General features: G+C 40.1%; 1 protein-coding gene across 2 annotated transcripts in view; it reads left to right on the forward strand.

Moving 5' to 3' along the window:
* The first annotated feature begins 1,590 nt into the window (after positions 1–1,590).
* Positions 1,591–27,048, forward strand: part of CERS1 (ceramide synthase 1) — a 49,164-nt gene continuing 23,706 nt past the window's right edge. The window contains exons 1-2 of one of the 2 annotated variants that reach the window (XM_063455389.1): positions 1,591–2,058; positions 2,176–2,477. In XM_063455389.1, coding sequence (XP_063311459.1) covers positions 2,232–2,477 — 246 coding nt within the window. In that variant the 5' untranslated portion in view covers positions 1,591–2,058; positions 2,176–2,231. Of the gene's footprint in view, positions 2,478–27,048 lie in introns of both variants that reach the window. The other variant, XM_063455387.1, reaches the window with a different exon arrangement.

A 27,048-nucleotide genomic window follows, 5' to 3' on the forward strand; every position in this document is an offset into this window, starting at 1 on the left:
GATTTTTTTTTCTAGTTTTACTAGTGATTTAAAAAAGAGACAAAAATTGAATTTTCATCCCAAGAAAATATGCCACTATTTATACATGACAATACATTACTGGCCCTAGCAACTGCTAATTGACATTTGACATTGTTGCCCGGTTTGTCTATATCAATTCCAAATTTCCATGTATATATGGAATTAAATGTCATTTTTATGCAAAGTTGTGTTTTACGTAATAAAGGATCACTATAGGGTCAGGGCCACAAACATGTATTCCTGACCCTATAGTGCTAAACCTACCATTTAGGTGGCTTTCCCCCCCCCCCCCCCCCCCCTTAGCCCCATAGGCAAAGCATTGGATTGGCTAAAATCAGCACGGGGGCGGTGCCAAATGCCATTTTGGCCAATCAGGACCTCCTCATAGAAATGCATTAATTCAATGCATCTCTATGAGGAAAATTCAGCATCTCCGTGCAGAGCGTGGAGACGCTAAAAGGCACTGCGGCTTGCTGTGCAGCACTGAGCCAGGAAACACCTCCAGTGGCCATGTGAGGAGTGGCCACTTGGAGGTGTCCCTAGGGGCAATGTAAACAATGCCTTTTCTCTGATTTCGTACCCATACATTCTGCAGTGTTACACAAACACCTTGCAGTCTCACACATACTTATCTCAGTCTTATCCATACAGCTAACAGTCTCACACATACACCGTCCAGCCTCACCAATAACACCTGCAGTCTTACCCATACACTGCAGTCTCTCTCGTACCTCCTACGGTCACCTGCATACACCTTGCAGTCTCACCCATACCACCTGCAGTTTCATTCATACCATACATTCTGCAGTGTCACACAAACACCTTGCAGTCTCACACATACTTATCTCAGTCTTATCCATACAGCTAGCAGTCTCACACATACACCGTGCAGTCTCACCAATAACACCTGCAGTTTTACCCATACACTGCAGTCTCTCTCATACCTCCTGCAGTCACACCCATACACCTTGCAGTCTCACCCATACCAGCTGCATTCTCACTCATACACCATGCAGTCTCACCCATACCTCCTGCGGTCATTGCACCTATACCTCCTGCTGTCTTATCCATACCTCTTACAGTCTGAGTCTGACAATATGCCTTCAGTCATACCCATACACCTGCAGTCTTACCCATGCACCTTGCAGTCTTACCCATGCACCTTGCAGTCTCACCCATACACCCTGCAGTCTCACTCATACCACCTGCAGTCACACCCATACCACCTGCAGTCTCACACATACTCCCTGCAGTTTGCATAACACCTGCTGTTTCTCTCATACCTCCTGCAGTCTCACCCCTGCATGCATACAGTAAGCTCCATCCCGCAGTGAATCAGGGCATTGACTGCAGGTTACAGTCTCTTCCATAATGGTAACATTGTATTACTCTAGACACAAAGCAGGTCGGCAGTTCCTATTTAACACAGCTGATCACCCGGTCTGCTCTAATATTGGGTCCTGCGATCCCACGTGTACCCAGCCGCTGTGTGCGCCCCCTGCCTGGCGGCCATTGGTCACTGAGTGACCCTCTCCTCCCCCTCCATTCAAACGTGCTGTGAATGTCTATGAAGGTTGGACCATCACCCTGCCTGCCATCTGGGGCTATTCCTCTCCCAGGGACAACCTGCCACCGCCCCCCCCCCCTCCTGCCCGGGATGTGACAGTGTGCCCATGCTGTGCCAGCCTTGCTGTCTGCTCACATTCCCTGCACTGGGGATAGCTGTCTGACTGCACGCACAGAGCTCCTTCCAATGAGGGTTCACTGCCCACCCCTTCTTCCCAGGGAGACTGAAGACCCCACACCACCGTAGTGCTCCCCCCGACCCCCCAATGACAGCATCAGGATCTCCTTCCGTCTCAGCCACAATAATACTGCATCATCTCCCCAGAACCAGCACTGGAGAGGAAGGATCGGGGAGGGGCAGCACAAACCGCAATACTATCTATGCATCATTTAGTGTATGAATTGACTCAGTAGGAGCAGGTCTGAGGAAGGGCAGCTATTGACATGCAGTGTCCTTAAATAATCAGTGCAGTAAGTTTGACATACATCTGCATCATTCATTACCCCTCCTGCCAGTGCCAGGCCTTTTTTTCATGTAAACATAGACTTGTTATAACCATCTGCTTGTGAATATTTCCCTTTTTCAAGGCACCAAAGCACCAGCAAGACTTCACTTTAGCTGCTCATACAGGACGGTGCCAGAGATGGAGGCAGAGCAGAAGGTCCAAATTATAGGACTGTCCCCTTCCTTGGGTTACCTGGATCTTTTGCAGTTGAGTGGAGAAAGATTCCTTAATGCCCTGCGAGAATGCAAGGACTGTGGCTTGGGGTTATCCTGGAGTACACTGTGTGTACATGCCAGTATCACATGGACAGAAATACTGTACCTGTTACTGTGTACCCTAACATGGACTTACCTACGAAAGGCATTCACAACTTGGATTTTCCAGGTGAGTGCTACCAATCCCATGGGCAATATATGAATGTATAAGAATGGGCACCTCACAGATATAGAAAGACATAATAATACGTAAGATTTTAATACACAGGAATTACTATATATATATATATATATATATATATATATATATATATATATATATATATATATATATATATATCTCTATCTGTACTATTTAGCAGGTGTCAAATATATGGAGCTCACTTTCTCCAAACAGATTATGTCTTAATCTTTCTCTAAATTACTCTGGATGAGGGTTCTCTCTCTCTCTCTCTCTCTCTCTCTCTCTCTCTCTCTCTCTCTCTCTCTCTCTCTCTCTCTCTCTCTCACTCCATTTCCAGTGTTCTGGTTGACTGATGGTAGCACTCATGGCACAGGTAACATTGTGCATAATACTTCAATGCACTGGGAGATTTCACGGACACTCCAAGCCATGCTAGTTCATGGGAACAGGCTTAAAACCCAAATATATTGTAATCTACAGAATGGATAAATGGAGTTCTGAGCGATAAAAGCAAAACAATAGTTTGTATTGTAAAGCAGTGTAACTGTAGAAATCCTTATAATACAATCAGTTTAAGGTATCACTTTAAAGTATGTCATTTGATATCCAGGCACCCTGTAAGTACTTAGTAAATTGCACGATGAAGGATAGGCCCTGCATTTTCTAAAGCCAGGCATAGGCAACATTTGGCACTGCAGATGTTTTGGACTGCACCTCTCATGATGCTTTGCCAGCACTATGGGTGTAAGAGCATTATGGGGGATGTAGTCCACAACATCTGGAGTGCCGAAGGTTGCCTACCCCTGTTAGACAAACATAATCCCAGGGACATTTACATGTGAAATTCTTTATCCACATCCTTTAATATGTATTTAATATCTATCTATTCAGGTGACTCGTCTTAGTATAAGTCTTTGGAAATGTTTTGCAGTTTATGGGTAGTTGTTTACCTTAAAGGGATCCTATAATGCCAGGAAAACAAACCCGTTTTCCTGGCACTATAGGCATTTGGAGTGCCGCCCTCCCTCGTAACCCCCCCCCCCCCCCCGACCCCCCCACAATCCTGCGGGTTAAAACTCCTTCAGCATCTTACCTAAATCCAGAGCAGATGTCCCTCGGCACTGGGTCAGGCTCCGCCCACGCTCACGCATTAGACCTCCCCATAGGAAAGCATTATTCAATGCCTTCCTATGGGGAAAATCTGACGCTGGAGGTCCTCAATGAGAGCGTGAGGACGTCCAGCGCCAGATAACCGACCAAAAGTCTGTTTGGATTTCGTAGCCCTCGAGTGGCTGTCTGTTAGACAATCACAGAGGGCAGACTTAGAGCTGCAATGTAAACAATGTTTTACATTGTTTTACATTGCAGCACTAAGTGCAAAAGGGTCACAGCACCCAGACAACTTCAATTACCTGAAGTGGTCTGGGTGCCATACTGTCCCTTTAAGTCTTATAACATTCTGCGTGAATACTTTTATTTTTGCTCTGCAATGTCCTATTCTTCATGTGTATTTATACTGAAGTGGATGGGGAAACATTTCCCCTGTTTCCCTTTTTATTCTGTGTTCTGTTTAGAAATGTTATGAAAAATGTCCAATAAAAATAGTTAGAAAAGAATACGCACCTTACATGGTGCGGTCTTGAGTGAGACCGGCAAAGCCTCAATGTCTCTGAACGTTATCCTTCACTATTTCTAGTTGTACAGTGGAAGGTGCTGTGAAGATCAGGTTTGCCCAATTTAATGGTACTCAGTTTATCTATCTGAGAAGGATAAAGGGCTGAATCAACCCTGGCAGGATTTAAACCCGTGGAACTGATTCTTTTGTTGAAGCATTAGCTCACTGAGTTATCTTACCAGCCTTCATTTCTCTTTCATCGACACCAGTCACCTTCATTGTTTTCACAAACCATTGTGTCCCCGTATTCTGCTCTCCCTGTAAACCAGCATTTATAACTGCTCTCCTAATATGCCAGTCCCATTACCCTTCCCTCCTTGCATGCTAGACTCCTTTTCATCCCATCCCACCTTCTCAGTTCCCTTTTACCCCCTTCCTTCCAAGAAAGGTTCTTTATTGCTTTCCTAAAAGGAAATATACCAGTTCATTGTCCATGCCATTTCCCCTATCGTCTATAGCACGGGTAGGCAACTTTTGCCACTCCAGATGTTGTGCACTACATCTCCCATAATGCTAGCAAAGCATCAGGGTAGATATAGTCCAGAACATGTGGAATGCCAAAGGTTACCCACCACTGTCACTGTATGCGAGTTTCCTTATCTTCTTCTAATATATCTGTCACCATCCATGTTTCCATATATTCAGTTCTGTTTAGGGCAGCCCACCTTACTATGTTCACTCTGCATATCAGTACTTTTTCTCCCATTCAATTGGCTTATTTTTCAACCCTTACACTGTGCCTGCGTCTCATTCCACCCATCCATTTATTTTCTCCCTTTTCCACTCATTCCCTACTTTCGAGTACCCTTATATTTCTTCTCAATGATCTTACGATAAGAGTACTCTCCTACCTTCCTAAATAGAATCAGAATTGATACCCACCACCTCTCCCCCTAAATCCAGTATGTGTTCCTTCAGTAATGCAGGTGGCCCAGAAACTATATGACCTCTGTGTACTCACATGCTTAATTGTCTGCTTGCAGCTGGAATTCGGTTTTTACAATTATACAATATATTTGACATACTTCTCACCTAATTCACACAGATGCATAACTCATATTTTTCATTAATACTAAGACATGAATACATGTCTCAGAATGCACAAAAGACATGCACAATGTTTCCAATTTAACAAAGTTAAGCATATATGTAAGGTTGTGTCTGGCAGAACTGCATGTAATTACTGCAGTGTGTTTCCAATAGTTTCTTCTAATGTTCTTAATGGCCATTATACATCACTGTCTGTGTTTTATTATTAAGCCCCACAGGAAAAAAATTTTTTTTTAACTAAAACAATCTACAGTATTGTTTGCATAATATTCTCAAACCTAATGAAGAAAATGTTTTTAGAATGTAAGGGTAATTGGGGACACTTGTCTTTTTGGGAGGTTGGATAGAAGCAGAAGAGTTGCAGCTGCAAAATAGTTGCCCATAGCAACATCAGTATCCTTCTGTGTCTCCATAGCAACGACATCTCATTCTCTTGGACCACATTAATTTATCAAAAGAGTGGTTCAGTGTAACTATTTGCTAAACCTGTAAAAATGGACAATTCACTAGGCAATTTAAAATTGGAAGAAAAAGGGGTACAATATACCTCTAAAAATATATTCCCTTATTATTTCTTAGTCTAAGGCAGGGGTGCCCAAAAGTTAGAACACTCGATGTTGTAGAACTACAACTTCCATGATGCTTTGTCATTCTAAAGCATTCTAAAGGCATGCAAAGCATAATGGGATTGGTAGTTCTACAAACTCTGGGAATATACTTTTTGGGCACCCCTGGTCTAAAGGATGACAGAATAAAAGAAATGATAAAATAGTGTAAATCTAAATCATTTTCTTTTTTCACTATCTCAGATCAGCAGTTTGTGTACAAAACTGCCGTTTTAAACAACATATTTTTTGCTAGTTTCAAATAACTGTTATTCTAATACTGTATTTTGTAAAATAAAAAGTGATTGGCAGTGAAATTGTTAATCTTTGCCAACTTTGTACTTACCACTTCGTACAAACAGTACCTAATCAATTATTGCCGTCTCGCTAAGAATCATGTTACAGTACTGTGAATTTATGGAGATAACAGGGAAACGTTCTAGGGAGTTCTGTTTCAACATCAAAATCATTTGCTCTAAAGGGTTTTGGAATAGAATGCTAAGTTTCTAGAGCAGTGTTCACTTCCCTTGGCACTGGAGTGTCCTAGTACTCTGACATAATCCTGACATAATCTCACATCCATCAATCTCATCCCACCTTGGCCAAACTGTACTCTTGGTAGGATGTAATCACTAGGCTGGTGTTTGGAAGGGCCGCTAATTCAAGGACATTTTCTGCACAGAAATTCGGTTGGAAGAAAGTGATACATCATGTTTATTAATTGTTTCTAAACATAATATATTTCTGCCCCATTTTTCTTTTTTATGAATGGCAACACTGCTGTTATTTGTCCATAGATACCTGTGCTGACACATAACCGCTGCAGGTCTGCTCTGGGCATCCCAAAAAAGTGAAGCCTTTTCTTATTAATTTAATGATCGTTATAGTTCTTGTAGAAAATCAAGCCGACACTTGATTTTTAATCCACTGGCTGAGGCTCTTGTAAATTATTGTCATATATACTTTATCTAATTAAGATATTTCCTGAATTTTGGTTGAATCAGGAGGCAACATCATTTTGCGGTACAGCAGACAGGTTTATGGATTCAGTGTCTGAGTAAGAATAAGACTTCTGGTACTTCCATTGAGGAGAACAGGAGGGCCAGGATTGACTGATATCATACCTCCCAACATTCCAAGTGGACTTTAGAGGGACACTATAGACACCAAAACAACTTTAGCTTAATGGAGCAGTTTTGATGTATAGATCATGCCCCTGCAGTTTCACTGCTCAATTCTCTCCCATTTAGGAGTTAAATTACTTACATTTCAATTTACAGAGCAGGAGATAAAAACTTTTAAAGTACCGTATTTATCGGCGTATAACACGCACCGGCGTATAACACGCACCTCATTTTTAGAAAGAAATTCCAGGAAATTTCCCCCCCTCCCATAGTATTCCCCCCCCTCATCCCATAGTATTCCCCCTCATCCCATAGTATTCCCCCTCATCCCATAGTATTCCCCCCTCATCCCATAGTGTTCCCCCCTCATCCCATAGTATTCTCCCCCCCTTTCCATAGTATTCTCCCCCCTCCCATAGTATTCTCCCCCCTCCCCTCCCATAGTATTCTCCCCCCTCCCCTCCCATAGTATTCTCCCCCCTTCCATAGTATTCTCCCCCCTCCCCTCCCATAGTATTCTTCCCCCTCCCATAGTAATCTCCCCCCTCCCCTCCTATAGTAATCTCCCCCCTTCCCTCCTATAGTATTCTCCCCCCTCCCATCCCATAGTATTCTCCCCCCTCCCCTCCCATAGTATTCTCCCCCCTCCCCTCCCATAGTATTCTCCCCCCCTCCCCTCCCATAGTATTCTCCCCCCCTCCCCTCCCATAGTAATCTCCCCCCTTCCCTCCTATAGTATTCTCCCCCCCCTCCCATAGTATTCTCCCCCCTCCCCCCCATAGTATTCTCCCCCCTTCCCTCCTATAGTATTCTCCCCCCTCCCCTCCCATAGTATTCTCCCCCCTCCCATAGTATTCTCCCCCCTCCCCTCCCATAGTATTCTCCCCCCTCCCATAGTATTCCCCCCCTCCCCTCCCATAGTATTTCCCCCCCTCCCCTCCCATAGTGTATTTCCCCCCCTCCCCTCCCATAGTGTACTTTCCCCCCTCCCCTCCCATAGTGTACTTCCCCCCCTCCCATAGTGTACTTTCCTCCCCCTCCCCTCCCATAGTGTACTTTCCTCCCCCTCCCCTCCCCTCCCCTCCCATAGTGTACTTCCCCCCCTCCCCTCCCATAGTGTACTTTCCTCCCCCTCCCATAGTGTACTTTCCTCCCCCTCCCCTCCCATAGTGTACTTCCCCCCCTCCCCTCCCATAGTGTACTTTCCTCCCCCTCCCCTCCCATAGTGTACTTTCCTCCCCCTCCCCTCCCATAGTGTACTTTCCTCCCCCTCCCCTCCCATAGTGTACTTTCCTCCCCTCCCCTCCCCTCGTGTACTTTCCTCCCCTCCCATAATTACTTACCTGTCCTGAAGCGTGGGCCGGCTTCACAGCGCGCACCGCGGTACAGGAACTTTAATTTAAGGTTCCGGTTTCCGGCGGGACTGAAAGGAAGTGTGCACACTATTGTGCACACTTCCTTTCAGTCCCGCCGGAAACCGGAACCTGAAATTAAAGTTCCTGTACCGCGGTGCGCGCTGTGAAGCCGGCCCACGCTTCAGGACAGGTAAGTAAATATGGTATATCGGCGTATAACACGCACCCACGATTTTCCCCCTATTTTCAGGGGAAAAAAGTGCGTGTTATACGCCGATAAATACGGTAAGTTAACATCTGATTGAAAATTAAACCATTTTGTTTTCATTCAGGCCGTGTCAGTCACTGCCAGGGGATGTGTGGCTAGGGCTGCATAAACAGAAACAAAAGTGATTTAATTCCTAAATGGCAGTGAATTGAACAGCATGAGCTAAACACAAACACTGCTTCATTAAGCTAAAGTTGTTTTGGTGACTATAGTGTCCCTTTAATATTAGGGGTGTGAGTGGGGAAGTGGCAAGGGGGAGGCTGTTGTGAAATAGTTTAGGCGACTCAGTAATAACAATTTATGCTACTAACATGTAATTTAGAACATAAATAAAGTATCTTATATGAGCAGACTGATTTCTACACACATTTTTTTATTTTATTTTTTATTTCATTTTAATTTGGTTTTTTTTTTACAAGAATTAGACATTTGGACTCAACAACATCATTCAAATTACAACAAGCCACAAAAAGTATTAAGACATTGTAATTTAATTCCCCACTAATATTCCTCAAAATGGTAAACTTAAGTACCAGTATCTGATGGATTAATATATTCCCAAGATGAGTTGCTTATCCAAAGTTAAATCTACAGAAATAGATAATACATATTCTATACTACATAAATAGCACAATCTTGGCAGGGAAAAGATTTACCCAGATCGGCTTCCCACTTAGTAACAGTGTTAAGTTTTACACCCTGGTTTAAAACATCCAAGGCTCTTCTGATGGTTGAGGTTTTATGATAATTCTCCCCAAAAAGCATTTTGTCAAAGGGTGAATCTCTAATTATAGGTGTCTTATGGGGAAAGTCATGTATTCTTAGGTATGTAAAATACTCTGCATTTGATATTCCAATTTTTTCCTGCAGGGACAAAAAGCTACTAATCTCGGAATTACCATAAATATCTTGAATGTTTTTTCCCCATCTTCGACCAGCCAACCAATTAGGTTGAATAAATAATTTCAAGATTTTCAAAGGAGCATTTAAGGAGATTTGATTTTGGGAAAATAAATGTTTCTTTATCGGCTTTATAGATTGAAAAATATGAAATATGAGTGGGTAATCAATAAATATATTTTTTAATGGTTTCTTATCTACCCAAAAGAGGTCATAAGGATCAAAAGTACTAAACACTTTCCTTTCATATATATACACCATGCTTTCAACCTTGATTGACTGTTTTCCCATTCTAAAAAATGCGAGAACATTACAGTATCATGAGTATAAAAAATGTTCGGAAAAGATAAACCTCCTTCCGTTATTCTAGCTGACATAATTCTAAGGGCAATCCTTGGTTTCTTGTTGCCCTAAACGTAAGATACAAATAAAGAATGGAATAATTGAAGGATCTTTTTGGGGACTCTAAGGGGAATTGTGCGAAAAAGATATTCCAATTTTGGAAGTAAGTATGCTCTTACAGTGTTTATTCTTCCAAGCCATGATATTTGAAGTTTAGACCATTTTAAGATAGTGTTTCTAAATTCTTTAAGCAGTGAGTTGTAATTGTCAAAAGTCCACTCATCAATATTGAATTTGATAATTATTCCCATAGAGAATAAACAAAAAAAGAAAAAAATGCCATTCTACCTGTGTATGATTTACTGAGAAGATTATAGGCTTAAAAAGTAACTTTTAATAAATAAATCTAAAATAAAAATATATTAAAGAAAAATCATATGAACAACAAGAGTGGGTGGAGACTATACATGGGGGTAAAACTCTGACTACTTATACAAGCTATAAAAGTGTATACATAACACTAATGCTGAAGCAATACTGTTTTGCTACAATATAACATCAGTGTATTCCCAAGTAATAGAAGTGATACTATATTATATATCACTAATAGCTGTAACACGAGGTGGGGGGGAGGGGGATAAGACGACTGCTAAACCAGTGCTGTCAATAGTTAAAAGATTTATGGATAAGTAAATCCCTACATGATAGTACAACTAACAACATGGGTTAGCTCCACATACAATAATTGATAATGTTCTATGGTGCTTAACCTCAGAAAGATCCAAGATAATGGTTCAGCTAAGACAGATTTCTGACAGACGGCGATTAGCCAGTTAAATATCACAAAAGCTGCCTAGATCATAGCAGCGTATTGATAATAATTAAAGGTTGCTGTCAAGCAGTAAAGTGTAAAATAAGGGGTTGCTGACCTGGCTCCGTTTTTTCTGCAAGATACCTAGCAGTATATTCTAGTGTAACAACGGCTGCCTGCACTGAGTTATCTTATGCTTTACCACAGTGGAGCACAAAGTAGTAGCTCACCTGTGAAGGACTGCTGACAGGCAGCAGTTAACCGGTTAAAAGTTAACCGGTTAAAACCCTAAGGGGCGCTGGACACATACTGACACATTATTGGTGTCGGCACCTAACTCTCTGCTTATCAATTGCTAAATTACCTACATCAAGTTCTTTCATGTCCAGCATTTCAGGAGTGCATATTGGAGACTCTTAACCCCTTAAGGACCAAACTTCTGGAATAAAAGGGAATCATGACATGTCACACATGTCATGTGTCCTTAAGGGGTTAACATTAATTTAAGTGCTCTGTACATACTTTATTTCTCTTTCTTTTTCCTTTATTATGTTCATGGGGGGAGATTGATAAGACCAGGCATTTTATTAAGGGGTGCCCTCGAAGGCACAAGACTCAGGAATCTTTATTCTATACGCCTTCCTCTGTCACTGTCTGTATATTTTCTACTACCTAGGCAACCTGTTCAAAACTGTTTGCAAACCCTCTCTTTGACCTATTATTTAGATGCAGCTAGCACTTAGGCAACTTGTGTGACTTTTAACCGGTTAACTTTTTAAGCCTATAATCTTCTCAGTAAATCATACACAGGTAGAATGGCATTTTTTTCTTTTTTTGTTTATTCTCTATGATATTCACCATTTAGGGGTTTACCCCCCTTTTTTGTGCCCTCTCCCTTGTGATATCTCAATTTTGGCCCTAGATTAATTCTTTTCATTTTCTTTGTATAATGATAATTATTCCCATATAACAAAAATTTCCAATTTACTCTGTCAAAAGCCTTTTCGACATCAACAGCTATAAAAACTGTTTAATCTTCAAAATTATAATAGAAAATGAAATTTGGAAAAAAAATAAAACTGTACGGACAGATTTTTTAACAACTTCAATCATCATATTCAGAATTTTGCGATATTATCACTAGCTGATCTTCCTCTCGGGAAGCCAGATTGACCTAGATGGATTAGATCTGAAATTATCTGGGAAAGTCTGTCTGCTAAAATTTTAGAATATTTTTATGTCTAAATTAATAAAAGAGATCGGACGGTAATTGGATATATAATGTAAGTCTTTCCCAGGTTTAGGGATTGGGGAAATCGTAGCTTTTAACATTTCAGAAGAAAAGCTTTTGGAAGTTGTTTTATCTAAGAATGTTTTTAGTAAAAGAGGAGTTATCACGGTTTCAAAGGATTTATAGAAATAGGTTGTAAAACCATCTGGTCCGGATGCGTTCCAATTGCCAAGCTTAGCAATTGTTCGCTTAATTTCTTCAGGTTAACTAGGTTTTATTTTAATTTTCCAATTTACCAGTCTTTAGTTTAGGAAGATTAAGTTTATTAAGGAACGTTTTTAATTAGTTCTGAGAGAAACCATTTTCTTTTAAGTTGTATAACAATGTATAATATTTAGCAAAAGGCCTTGCCAATACTATGAGGGGATAGACAAGTTTTATCTCAATCTATGATTTTTTTTATTGAGTGCTTTATTCTGTCTGATATTAATTTTTGGGACAGACTTCCCTACTCTGTTGTTACTGTTATACCAACTTTGATTCAGGGATATAATTGTATTTTTAATTTTATCTTCTAAGATTGTCTTTGTTGTTGAAGTGTTTTAATTTGTGTTACAGATGGGCTATTTGAATTTACTTTATTACTAAGTTCAAGTTTGGAAAGTTGTATGTAAAGGTCTGCTAAGTTTGCTCCTCTAGATTTCCTAGTTCTTGCCCCCAATTGAAATTAAGTCTCCCTAGATACTTGTCCGTTATCATTTATCTTAACAAATTCTTTTGTCAGATTTTCGAGATGATTTCTGTTTTTTCGGATGTTATTATTGATTCGTCTAAACGCCACTGAAGTTTATGATTATATTCTTGATTGTTTTCCAAAACTACACTAATGGGGGCATGATCTGACCAAACAATAGGACCAATTTCAGAGCTTACAAACTTTCTCAGATTTACCATATCCGTTAGAAAAAAATCTATTCTAGAGTAGCTTAGATGGACTTTAGATAGAAAAGTAAAATCTTTTTCATTCGAATACTGTACCCTCCAGATACCAAATAACCTATATTCCGCTAGAAGATCTTGGAACCATGTATACCGCGTCTTATAAGGATTGCCTAATTTGTTAAGATCCCTAGATCTTCTATCTATTTTTGCATCCTGGATGGTATTCCAATCCCCTCCAATCAATAGTATTCCTTTTTTAACTCTTTCAATCTTCCTAAAAAGTTTCCTATAGAATGTTTGTGAGAATACATTAGGGGTGTATAAATTGGCCAAAGTGTAAATAATACCATTCAGTTTACAACCAAGGATTAAAAACCTTCCTAGTGGATCTTTTTCTATGTAAATTTGTTCAAGTTTGTTCAAAATAGCAACTCCTCTTTTCTTTTTATTTTCCATGCTAGCGTTCATAATACAAGAGAATCTAGAGTATTTCCAAAGATTTTTCTCGTTCTCTTTCCAATGTGTTTCTTGTACCAAACACAAGTCTATCTTATCCTCTAACAGCATTCTGTAAAGAAGTACTTTCGGTAACTAATGTCTTTTTTTAGAAAGTGGTTCTAACATTTTTAAATGGTCACGTCCCATTCTCAATGCATGACCCTACACATACTACAGAAACCACAATATAACATAAAGCAACAGCAATACACACCATAACAAGAGACACATATTTGCAGATGGCTACCCTGAGAGGTCTACACATACAAAACCTTAAAAAAAAAAATAACAAAAACATTTATCTCAGGGATAAGCAGTTGCTGGTGGCTGCCAGGAAATTAGATATTAATCCAGCCAATATTTCAATAAACCATAAAAGGAACAACTTCTAATTGCGATAAGGGCCCCTTAGTTATGCTGATATGTAAATATAAAATTATAAGAATATAAGAAGGAGAGAGAAACCTTGGGTAGACAATAAATATTGATATACTTTTAACTCTGTAGGGAGATGCACCATCCTCGAGAATAACCCGAGGGGTTCTTGAAGATATTTATATTAATAAAGTTAACAAATAAACTTGAGTATGTATCCCACCATTATCTAAAGTGGATAGTTTATATAGCCAATATTCAATAATATGAGTGAGTAGTTCCTCTAATTCGGTATTCAATCAGCTGTGGCTAAGTATATGTTTGTGCAAAAGTGTTTATTTCGAATTAACTTACTGATATATTTAATTGTGAAGTATTCTTCTTCTTTTTTTTTAATATACTATTCTTATTTTCTTGACAATCTTAAACGTGTTGAGTGCTATGTTTTATTTAATCTAGAAGTATAACAATTATTCAATTAGTGATATATTTAAAAATTTCCTTTAAGTGTATACTTTAAGTGTAAAATTTAGAAAAACTTTTTTATTTAGTGAATAGCAGTATCTATCATAAATTATTAAATACTGCACGAGTATTAGCTACAAGGATAAGTGGAAATTTTACCATATTATAAGTCTCCCAAAGATTTTCTATATTATTGTTTTATTTTCTCTCTCCTTCATGGCCTATATTTCATTTTCCTATTTATGTGAAGTTATTTACCTTCATCAATTAGACCAATATTCTTCAGTTTAGAAAGATCGTCTGTGGGGTCTTTAATGAAAAAACTTTTCCCATTATGGGAAATTACCAATTTGGTAGGTAAGCCCCATCTATAGCTGATATTTTTAGCTCTCAATTGTAGGTCTATATCTTTAAAACGCCCCCTGTTTACTCTGGTTGCCTGGGAAAGATCAGGAAAAACCAACAAGTTCTGAAATTATTTGAGTTTGGGTTAAGTCTAAGTTGTTTCATTAGGTCATCTTTTACTGAGGAGTTTAGAAATCTTCTCATTACATCCCTAGGAGTTGGGTTCTCGGTTTCTCTGGATCTAAAGACTCTATGACATCTCTCTATTGGGGAAGGCATTAGAAATGAAGGATTAACATATTGAGAGACAAATTCCGTAACATAATAGGTTAGGCTTTCTTGTTTAATATCTTCAGAGACACCTTTAAGTCTTACATTATTTCTGCGGGATCTATCCTCAAATTCAGTTCATTTTTGTAAAAAAAATTTTTTTTTAAAATTCTTTATTTTTGCAGTGCGTATATTGGTCACAGGCATACATATGGTACCCCAACGGCATTCCATATGCAGGTTTCAATACACTTTTTTTTTTTTATACATATCACGTAAAGATATCAAGCTAATAGATGTCGCTTTATGGCTCAACATGCGAGGTCAGAATTGCGAGTAATTATATTACAATAACAGGTTAGACAAGACATAGCAATGACATAGTCGTGTTCCATGCTTGAGGAGGGAACGAGTGTGCTGCCAAATACTGCTTGCTTGTTAAAGGCATGCAGCGTTGTTAAAAGAGGAAATTAAAATATTACCCAGGTCCCACCTAATAAGATGTGCTGTTGTTTGCTACTGAACACTATAGTGTGAGTTATTGATTAAGCACTAGAAAACAAAGTGAAAGCAGTTAGGTCATACACTATATTATCTGCAATGTAGTTGCTTATCCAGGAGTATTCTCAGGTTGCTCACCCGAGAAGGCAGGCTACATGTTACAGGTACAGGCATAGTGGGAGAACACATAAGTAACACTAAAGATTAAAAACATTTCAGTTGCAGGTTATGCATGAGTGAAGGTAGGTTAACTAACTCTGCTTTGTTAGGGTGCTAGCAATGCTATTAATTTTGTGTGTTATAACGAAAGGGTTTGAGATGGTAAGGCTCAGTGTCTAAACTTAAGCATGCCAAGGTCAGACAGCAATCTGCAAGCATAACATCACCCTGGCTGCTCAAAGTTCGTAGGTCTGCACACACTTCAGGGTCTGTCGGCATGGTGGGTCCGCTGCTTCGTGGGTGGTAGTGTACACATGGTCAGCCATTGCCTGCTCCAGCATGTCGGCGTGACCCGGTGTTAGCATCATTTTTGCTCTAGCAATGTCTCTCCAGGTGCATCTCAGGTGCGTGCCTCTGTTGGGCATCGGGAGGAGTGTTCTCTGAGGTTAACACTGAGTGTTGCTTATACTGGCGTGCTGCTGGGTGTCACTGTGTGGCTCTCATCGCTCGGCAACTGGTTTGTGAGTGTGACGCTGGTGTATCCGTCGCCTTGGCTCCAGCGGGCCTCCGCTGCTGCTCGCCAGCCTCGCGGCCAGCCGCCTGCACAGGTAGGAAATTGCTTGGTGAGCTGTGATGAAGTGTAGTAGCCAGCTTCTCTGACCCTGTGGGCCCTTATCTACCAGCTTTGCTGGGTGTTCCGAGCTCTGCTATTATGTGCTTCCCTCTGCTGACTCCAGCGCACGTGGCAGCCGCCATCTTAGGTGCTGGAACATGCGGTCGGGCCCTCGGGTGTGGCGGTGGTGCCCCTGTGTTCCGGCTGCCATGCCTCCGGGTGAGGGCTGCCTGGGCTGTGAGGCAGTCCTCCCAAAGCGGAATGCCGGGTAGGTAAGTATCCCGGGCGCTCCAGGGCTCAAAGCCGTTATGGCGTTCTATGCCGCTGCAACGGCTTTAAAGCCCAATTAAAGCGGGATGGCATAGAACGCCTTAACGGGTTAAAGGAGTTTAGTATTGAGAGTAGATATCTCTCTAATTACTGTAGAGATATTTTGATTTGGAAAGAAGAAATGAAAATAGCCCTCTGTAAGGGATAAATTGGAGAGGCAGGGAGAGCCACAGTAACCCAATGCCCTATGTATACACTTCAGTCCATCTGAGTAACTATTTATCACTGATCCAGCAATATCCTCTAGTGTAGCCACTTCTAGGAGCTTTAGTGTCTCCTTATTACATTTTGGCCTTTTCTCACTGGGGATATATTTGCACTCAATAATCAGTTTGAGCAACTAGTATACTCTATTGGTACTATTTACTGGGGTACGCATTCTTCCTCATAGCTGCCTCTCTACTGAATATTGATGCTATACTTATTAGCACACGCATTCTTCTTCCTTAGCTTCCCGAGCTTCGTTAGTCTCCTCTCCCCGCTATTTAAATGTGTGCATTTCATTTTATTATTATATATATTTTTTCATTTATTATTTCTCTTGTTCATGGTTATATATACCTATTAAAGATTACCTACTTTTAACAGACAACAGAGATTCATATCTCACTGGTGTTTCCCGGACTTTTTGTCCGTGAGTTACACCTCTCCTTTTCGTTGATATTTTGATTTGTCAGTCACAGCCAAGGGATGTGTGGCTAGGGCTGCATGAACCGAAACAAAAGTGATTTAACTCCAAAATGGCAGTGAATTGAACAGCATGAGCTATATACAAACACTGCTTCATTAAGCTAAAGTTGTTTTGGTAACTATAGTGTCCCTTTAATATTAGGGGTGTGAGTGGGGAAGTGGCAAGGGGCGAGATAGTTTAGGCGACTCAGTAATAACAATTTATGCAACTAACATGTAATTTAGAACATGAACAATGTATCTTATATGAACAGACTGATTTCTACAGACATTTATTGTAGTTTAAAGGGACACTATAGTCACCCAGACCACTTCAGCTCAATGAAGTGGTCTGGGTGCCAGGTCCCTCTAAGGTTAACCCTGCCTGATGTAAACATAGCAGTTTCTGAGAAACTGCTATGTTTACATCTGGGGTTAAGCCAGCCTCTAGTGGCTGTCTTCCGGACAGCCACTAGAGGCGCATCGGCAATGATTGAGGCATATTATGCCTCAATCACGCAGAGCGTCCATAGGAAAGCATTGAAAAATGCTTTCCTATGGACACTTTGAATGCGCGCGCGGCAGTGCCGCGCATGCGCATTCGGCGCCGGTGACGTCAGACAAGGATGCTGATGTCGGCGGGGGAGGAGAGGTAAGGGAGCCCGGCAGTGGGAAAAGGGTGAGTAGCTGAAGGGGTTTTAACCCCTTCAGCGCCGCGGGAGGGGGACCCTGATGGTACTATAGTGTCAGGAAAACCAAGCGGTTTTCCTGACACTATAGTGTCCCTTTAACCCCTTAAGGACCAAACTTCTGGAATAAAAGGGAATCATGACATGTCACACACGTCATGTGTCCTTAAGGGGTTAAAGACACGTGACTGTGAGTGTTATTGCCGTGGAGCTCTATTATACTCAGACACACCACCATAATGAACAACAAAAAGAGAAAAAGGCTGCGCCAAAATAAAACAGAATAAAATATATAAATAATAAAATTAGTCCCAATATATATAGGAAAATAAAATGTCTGTTCCACACGTTCCACTGGTAGAGTGTTCCCTCTTTCTTTGATACTTCAGATCCTCTCGTGATATGGAAAACACAAAGGGAAAGGACCAATCGTGCAGAGTGTATAAGATACGTGGCAATAAAATAATAAGATGTATCACACTCACATTTACATGAGCTATAACCAGCTTGGGGGTAACAGGTGTTCAGCAGAATAATCCCTGCTTGTAGGATATTACGAATGCTTTTCCTCTTTGGGTCTGATGGTGTCCAACTCTCAGGAGAAGGGAAGAATAGGAACAACAAATAGTGCTCTCTGATGGTATAATGTGGTATAAATAAAAAGAAAAGGAAATATACTCACAATTGAAGTGCAGATCACACTGCACTTGAGATATAGCGTGGGCGGTATAATCCCCACCTCAGGATATATAAAATGCCAGGAAAAGAAATAGTAAAAATGTTGTATGTGTAAAAATAATAAAAACCATATGAATGGCACAGTAGTATAGCCAAACTTAATTTATTATTTAAAATACACAATAAAATCCATTAACGCGTTTCACCACTGGGGTTTTATCAAAATGGAATAACATTAAAACCTGGCAAGAATAGAATATATATAGGAGCACTGTTACTTTAAAAATGGCACCAAAAGTAGCATCAATTAGCATAAGCCAATCAGAGTTAGGCATAATACATATTGGAAACAAGACTTTCAGTGATAATTAAAATAGAGATTGTAATAGGTGGAGTAAAAGTCTGTCATGTGACAGTCATAATCTGTTATGTACACATAAAAAACGAAGCTTCTAGCTAAAACGGTGCTATGTTAAACATAGATATAGCGGGTCACGTGACCCGCGCGGCATTGTGGGGAATGTAGTGCGCGGGTCACGTGATCGCACGCACACATGTATGCTGGCCGTCCTGGTAATGGGCGGTATGTGTGCGTGCCGCGTCACACAAGGCAGTGTAGTGCACGGGTGATCGGCGCATAGGCGCTTGGGAAGTGTAGTAAAACAACCGAAATGACAGAAATAGGTTATAAATGATTGTGGAAGTAACCTTATTAGAATATAATAGATACATATATAAAGAGGCAAAAAATAAGCATATTAATTAAAGAATAGGGGTAGTACATGACAGTAAACGTATTGGTGGCAGACATAAGAAGTATATACAGTAGCAGCATTATAAATAATCATCATAGTGATAAGAAATGTATATACAGTAGCAGCATTATTAATGATCTTCACAATAATAAAAATGTGTATATGTAATAGCAGCATATTATTGCGCATCCTATACAGAAAAATTATAAAACCAAAATATCTCAAGGGGCAACACATGATATATATAAACATATATAAAACCATGCATATATAGAAAAGAATAAATAGTAAATTCTTGAGTCCAAGAAAAGAGAGACATTAGAATAGAAGAGAGTGGCAGAGCAATTTGAATCGAAAATAGTGACAACTTGGAAGGTATGCCATATTGTTAGTCACTTCCTGGACCCTGTGGAAAGTGCAATAAACAAAGGAAATAGTAGTCTCTTTGTTTGACTGTTCTAATTCATGAAAACATGAGGGCTAACTAAATAACAAGTTATTTTTAAATAATATGTTATATATTATTAAGGTATCTGTAAACTGGAATGTAGCTTAAGGGAGGAATGTACCCACATTTTTAATGCACTGCATAGGTAATGTATTTAAAAAAATATGCATAATCAAATTTGCTAAAACCTTTCAAAATAATAAAAGATAATAAAGTGCCCACTTTTAATAAAGGAACATTATAGTGTTAGGAATGCAAAGCTGTATTCCTAACACTGTAGTGACCCTCTGCCCCAAGCCATGTAAAGGGTTAAATAACCCTTTAAACACCTGATTCCAGCACCAAGGTCCCTCAGCACTGTGAGGACATCCAGGGTTAGGACATCCAGGGTCATTTCACAGAGTTAAACTCTGTGAAACTGCAGGAAGCACCTCTAGTGGCTGTCTGATAGACAACCACTAGAACCAATCTTAACCCTGCAATATAAACATTGCAATTTCTCTAAAACTTGGGGTTAAGGGAACAGGTACACTGCACCCAGACTACTTCAATGAGATAAATGAGCCAATAAATATAGTGATTTACTTACATATAAATCTCTGGCACACTGATCTTGCCATGCTCTCCATGTTTCCACTGGCTGAGATCATCAGTGTGTGGTTGGAGATATTCTGGAGAGTGTTGCTTCTAAGTGTGTGGTTGGAGATATTCTGGAGAGTGTTGCTTCTAAGTGTGTGGTTGGAGATATTCTGGAGAGTGTTGCTTCTAAGTGTGTGGTTGGAGATATTCTGGAGAGTGTTGCTTCTAAGTGTGTGGTTGGAGATATTCTGGAGAGTGTTGCTTCTAAGTGTGTGGTTGGAGATATTCTGGAGAGTGTTGCTTTTAAGTGTGTGGTTGGATATATTCTGGAGAGTGTTGCTTCTAAGTGGGTGGTTGGAGATATTCTGGAGAGTGTTGCTTCTAAGTGTGTGGTTGGAGATATTCTGGAGAGTGTTGCTTCTAAGTGTGTGGTTGGAGATATTCTGGAGATAAACTGGAGGTAATCTGAGGTATTCAGGAGGATAAATAAAAAGTTAAGATTCGTTTGATTTAAATTATTTACCTCATTGGAATGGCAGACTTAGTTCAGTGTGATAGTTGCTATGCATTTGTTTCACGTTCCACTTTTTTGGAGGTTTGGTTGTTGTCTAATCTGTAGAAAGTTCTCTATCTTGCGGCAGGATATTGTATTTTTGAAGTCTGAGATTTGTAAATTATCTGGTAAACAAACTCGGGCTGGAACTGCTGCAAAGCCACTGCTACTACTAGGAATGGAAGATGGATTACTGTAGGATCTGGTAGACTTAGAGTTGTGGATAAAAGACATATTGCACTGTCTGTTTCTCTACATAATTCATTTTCTGCACTTTCAGAGTGTAATGGTGTCATGGAGACAGGCACTGAGGGTAATGGTGTTGTGGAGAGAGGCACTGAGGCTAGTAGTGTTGTGGAGAGAGGCACTGAGGCTAGTGGTGTTGTGGAGAGAGGCACTGAGGCTAGTGGTGTTATGGAGACAGGCTTGGAGACTATGGTGAGGCCTAATAGAAAGCAGTTGTTGTTGGGGGATTCCATCATAAGAGGTGTGGAGATGAACAATGGTGGTCTTGTGAGGTATCTTCCTGGAGCTACTGCTCACAGAGACAGGAGACGTATCTGTAATACTGTTAAGCAAGCAAAGCAGGAAGGGGAATTGGATGTACTTGTCCATCTAGGGACAAATGACTTGGCTTGCAATGAGGTTTCAGAGGTTTCTCAAAAGGGAACAAATGTTCTCAGTGAGCAGTTCAAAGGTTTTGCTAGGATGTATTTAAACTAGGAGGGGGGGCAAAAGGGTGATAAAACATCAATCCAATTGTCCACCAAAACAAGGACAGAAGGTGCCTGTAGCAAGTGTGTTAAAAAATGATAAGCTTAGAGTCATGTCTACAATGCTCGCAGTTTAGGGAATAAGATCCATGAACTTGTGGCAATAATGGCAACTGATAGTGTAGATTTAGTCGCTGTTACTGAGACATGTTATAATGAGAAAAATGACTGGGACATAGCAGTACCAGGGTACTCTTTATATAGAAAAGACAGGGAAGGCTAGAAAGGGGGAGCGGTGGCCCTGTATGTGAAGGATAGCATAAAATGTAGCCTAATAAAGGTTAGTGAGGCGAACATAGAGTCCGTTTGGGTTACGTTAGAATTTGGTAATCACACAGTAACTTGTGTAGGTGTGATTTATAGGCCCCCAGGACAAATTGAAGAGTTAGATAATCTACTAGTTGAAGAAATAGCTAAAATGACAATGAAGGGGAAAGTTATCATCATGGGTAACTTTAATCTTCCTGATGTGAATTGGAAAACAAAAATAGCTGCGTGTGCCAGGAGCACACATATTCTAAACTCCCTACTGGGATTGTCTCTAAAACAAGTCGTTGAGGAGCCAACTCGTAAAGAGGCCATACTAGATTTAATGGAGATTTGGTATCAGATATTACTGTAGGTCATGGGTCGTCAACCTGGTCCCTACCACCCACTAGTGGGCGTTTCAGGATTCCAGGTGGGCGGTAGGTATTTTCACATTTTTTTACAGATTGGGTGAGCGGGCTGGCGGGTGCGAGCCGGCGGTACCCCTGCGACCGGGTACCGCCATCACCACTTGCGGCCCCGGCGGCAAACCGCCGGGGCCGCATATGGAGGGGTCCATCGGGTGGCCCATGCTGTCAGGGCCACCCGATGGATGTGGATTGTGAAGGGGCCCGGTCAGCGCTGGGCGCTTTAACAGTGCGACCGGGCCCCCTGTGATGACATAATCTCTGCTGGGAGGAAGTGATTCCCCGATCACTCCTCTCAGCATACTGAGAGCCCGCGCGGGAGGAAGGAGGAGGAGGGAGTCAGAGTGGGAACTCTGACTCCCATCCACCTGAGCCACCAGTGGACCGCAGGGAAAGTCACCCTCCTGCATCTTAAAGGTAGGAAACAGGAGGGTGACTTAAATATAATGTGTGTTTGTTTGTGTATGTGTCTTTGTATGTATGTCTTGTGTGTGTCTGTATGTGTGTCTTATGTATGTGTGTGTGTGTGTCTGTATATATGTGTGTCTTGTCTTTGTATGTATGTCTTGTGTGTATGTGTGTATGTGTCTTTGTATGTATGTCTTGTGTGTGTGTATGTGTCTTTGTATGTATGTCTTGTGTCTGTATGTATGTGTGTCTTTGTATGTGTCGTGTGTGTGTGTCTGTCTGTATATATGTGTGTATGTATGTGTGTCTTGTCTTTGTATGTATATGTTTCTTGTGTCGGTATGTATGTGTGTATGTGTCTTTGTATGTATGTCTTGTGTGTGTGTGTGTGTGTGTGTGTGTGTCTGTATGTATGTGTGCCTGTCTGTATGTATGTGTCGTGTGTGTGTGTGTGTCTGTATATATGTGTGTCTTGTCTTTGTATGTATGTCTTGTGTGTATGTGTGTATGTGTCTTTGTATGTATGTCTTGTGTATGTGTGTATGTGCCTTTGTATGTATGTCTTGTGTGTGTGTGTATGTATCTTTGTATGTATGTCTTGTGTCTGTATTTATGTGTGTCTTTGTATGTGTCGTGTGTGTGTGTGTCTGTCTGTATATATGTGTTTATGTATGTGTGTCTTGTCTTTGTATGCATATGTTTCTTGTGTCTGTATGTATGTGTGTATGTGTCTTTGTATGTATGTCTTGTGTGTGTGTGTGTCTGTATGTATGTGTGCCTGTCTGTATGTATGTATGTATGTGTGCCAGTATGTTATAGTGGGATACCTAGCTCAGCCTTCCTACTGGGCATTGCCATAAGGAAGGTTAAAAAAAAGGGGAAAAAAAAGATGGGGAGGGGAATTGAGGAGGGAGAAGAGGGGAGCTGACGCACAGATGAGAAATCATATTATGCGCAAACAGAGAAGTCGTCTGAATATCACCGAAAGAGGTGATATATCTTACGAAAATCGAACCAGAAATCAAATATTTAGTCTTGCAGCATCAAACTCAAGGATCTCATTAATCACTAGTAAAGGTAATTTCAATTTACTTTATTGTTTTCTCATTAAACTTTATAAAGTTAAAAACATTATAAACATGCATTAGTTGGAAATAAAAAGATAAATGTACGTACATTTAATTTTTTTTAAAACACCCTCCTTTCGAAAAAAATATTTTGCACTTGCGCGAAAACTGGTGGGCGGTAAGGAAATTTTTTCAACCAAATAGATGAATTAGTGGGCGGTAGTTAGAAAAAGGTTGACTACCACTGCTGTAGGTGAAAGTTTAGGATCCAGTGATCATCAGTCAGTGTTGTTTAATATAAGAACAATGACTGAGTCACACCACACAAAAACAAAAGTTTTAGACTTTAGAAACACAGACTTTTCTAAAATTAGAATATGTGTAAAGGAGTCATTATCAGACTGGAGCAATTTAAATGGCGTCCAAGAAAAATGGGATTATTTAAAAGTTGCACTACTGAAGGCAACAGAAAATTGCATTAGGCTTGTCAGTAAAAGCAAAAATTTCAAGAAACCACTGGGGTACTCTGCAGATGTGGCCAAAATAGTAAAAAACAAAACGTTAGCATTTAGTAATTATAAAAAAAAAAAACAGAGTGAGGAAGACAGAATGATCTATAAGATTAGGCAGAAAGAGGCTAAGCAAGTTATAAGAGCTTCCAAATCACACACAGAAGAGAAAATAGCACAGTCCGTAAAAAAGGGGGACAAAACTTTTTTTAGATACATAAATGAGAAAAGATAAGTAAAACAAGGATTAGTTAGATTAAAAACAAAAGAAGGAAGGTATGTAGATGAGGATAAAGGTCTAGCTGACTGCCTCAATGAATATTTTTGTTCAGTATTTACAGATGAAAATGAAGGAAAGGGACCTCAGTTAAGAAAAATTATAAATGAGTCATTTATTACATGTGAGTTTACAGAGGAAGAGGTTCTATTTCAACTGTCAAAAGTAAAGACAAATAAGTCAATGGGACCTCATGGAATACACCCAAAGCTATTAAAAGAGCTTAGTGGTGTACTAGCAAAACTATTAACAGATTAATTTAACCAATCATTGTTAACAGGAGTAGTCCCAGAAGATTGGAAGTTAGCGAATGTTGTGCCCATTCACAAGAAAGGTAATAGGGAGGAGTCGGGCAACTATAGGCCATTAAGCCTTACTTCAGTAGTGGGGAAAGTGATGGAAACCATGTTAAAGGATAGGATTGTTGAACATCTAAAAACACATGGATTTCAAGATCAGAGACAACATGGGTTTACTTCAGGGAGATCATGCCAAACTAATCTTATTGATTTTTTTGATTGGGTAGCTAAAATTATAGATCAGGGTGGTGCAGTAGACATTGCTTACCTAGATTTCAGTAAGGCTTTTGACACTGTTGCACATAGAAGGCTTATCAATAAACTGCAATCTTTGAGTTTGGATTCCAATATTGTTGAATGGGTAAGGCAGTGGCTGAGTGACAGACAACAGATGGTTGTAGTCAATGGAGTATATTCAAAGCTTGGGCTTGTCACCAGTGGGGTACCTCAGGGATCTGTACTTGGACCCATTCTCTTTAATATTTTTATCAGTGATATTGCAGAAGGTCTTGATGGTAAGGTATGTATTTTTGCTGATGATACTAAGATATGTAACAGGGTTGATGTTCCAGGAGGGATAAGCCAAATGGCAAATGATTTAGGTAAACTAGAAAAATGGTCAGAGTTGTGGCAACTGACATTTAATGTGGATAAGTGCAAGATAATGCATCTTGAACGTATAAACCCAAGGGCAGAGTACAGAATATTTGATAGAGTCCTAACCTCAACATCTGAGGAAAGGGATTCAGGGGTGATTATTTCTGATGACTTAAAGGTAGGCAGACAATGTAATAGAGCAGCAGGAAATGCTAGCAGAATGCTTGGTTGTAGAGGGAGAGGTATTAGCAGTAGAAAGAGGGAAGTGCTCATGCCATTGTACAGGACACTGGTGAGACCTCACTTGGAGTATTGTATGCAGTACTGGAGACCGTATCTTCAGAAGGATATTGATACCTTAGAGAGAGTTCAGAGAAGGGCTACTAAACTGGTTCATGGATTGCAGGATACAACTTACCAGGAAAGGATAAAGGATCTTAACATGTATAGCTTGGAGGAAAGACCAAACAGGGGGGATATGATAGAAACATTTAAATACATAAAGGGAATCAACACAGTAAAGGAGGAGACTATATTAAAAAGAAGAAAAACTACCACAACAAGAGTACATAGTCTTAAATTAGCGGGACAAAGGTTTAAAAATAATATCAGGAAGTATTACTTTACTGAGAGGGTAGTGGATGCATGGAATAGCCTTCCAGCTGACGTGGTAGAGGTTAACACAGTAAAGGAGTTTAAGCATGCTTGGGATAGGCATAAGGCTATCCTAACTATAAGATAAGGCCAGAGACTAATGAAAGTAGTTAGAAAATTGGGCAGACTAGATGGTCCGAATGGTTCTTATCTGCCGTCACATTCTATGTTTCTATGTTTCTATTTATGGCATAAGTGTGTCCCAGCCATTCTTTAACACCAACAGGCTACATTTTAAAGCAATAGTACATTATGCAGAGAGTAGCACGGATAGCATTTATTTCTCCAATAATATGACAGTGCACTTTATGTTATATAGGGCCATCTAATCAGAGAAACACATTAAAACTTTCAAATGGTATTTTGCTTTTGATTGGTAATATTAAATCACTGACATTTTCTTTCTTTTTTCTTTTAAAAAGACTAGAAGGCATCACGGAGCTCTGCAAAATCCAACAGTTGTCAAAGTGTAAACATAAGCCAATAATATCCTGTTGGGGAAGCTGCTTACGGTTCCCTTAGTTAGGTGTTTGGTTGAATGTTTATATCTCCTAGTAGCTAGTTCTCTAATTTTAGACAGAGGTCAAAAGAGTAAAGTACTAAGAAATGTGAGAGTGTCATTACCTCCCACCCCAAACATAGACTCATGGCAGCAGAAAGGACCCATCTGAGTGGTGGTTTCCTCCTTTTCTTCTCACTTTATGGTGTCTGACATCATTATTTAAGCTTTCTTTATAATGATAATAACCAGTTAATTTCATTGAAGTGCCTGGGTGCTGCTGGCACGATCCTACTGTTTAATGTTAAAACGTTTTAAACTTCCTTTACAGAAGGCTTAATGTTAAACCATGTTAAGCTCTTTGTAGTGGTTATGGTGCCTGGAGTGTTTCTTTAACACTGAATAGTGGGACAGCGCTGATGGACCCCCACACACCATAACCACTTTCATGAGATGAAATAATTGTTATCTAGAATGTCCTTTAAAGCAACAGTCTAACAGTACAAAAAAAAGTATTAATGTAATGAGATTTAATTGTGAAGAAGTGATTATGTCAAGAGTGTCCCTTT

The sequence above is a fragment of the Pelobates fuscus genome, chromosome 5, assembly GCF_036172605.1.
Source record: "Pelobates fuscus isolate aPelFus1 chromosome 5, aPelFus1.pri, whole genome shotgun sequence".
NCBI lineage: Eukaryota > Metazoa > Chordata > Amphibia > Anura > Pelobatidae > Pelobates > Pelobates fuscus.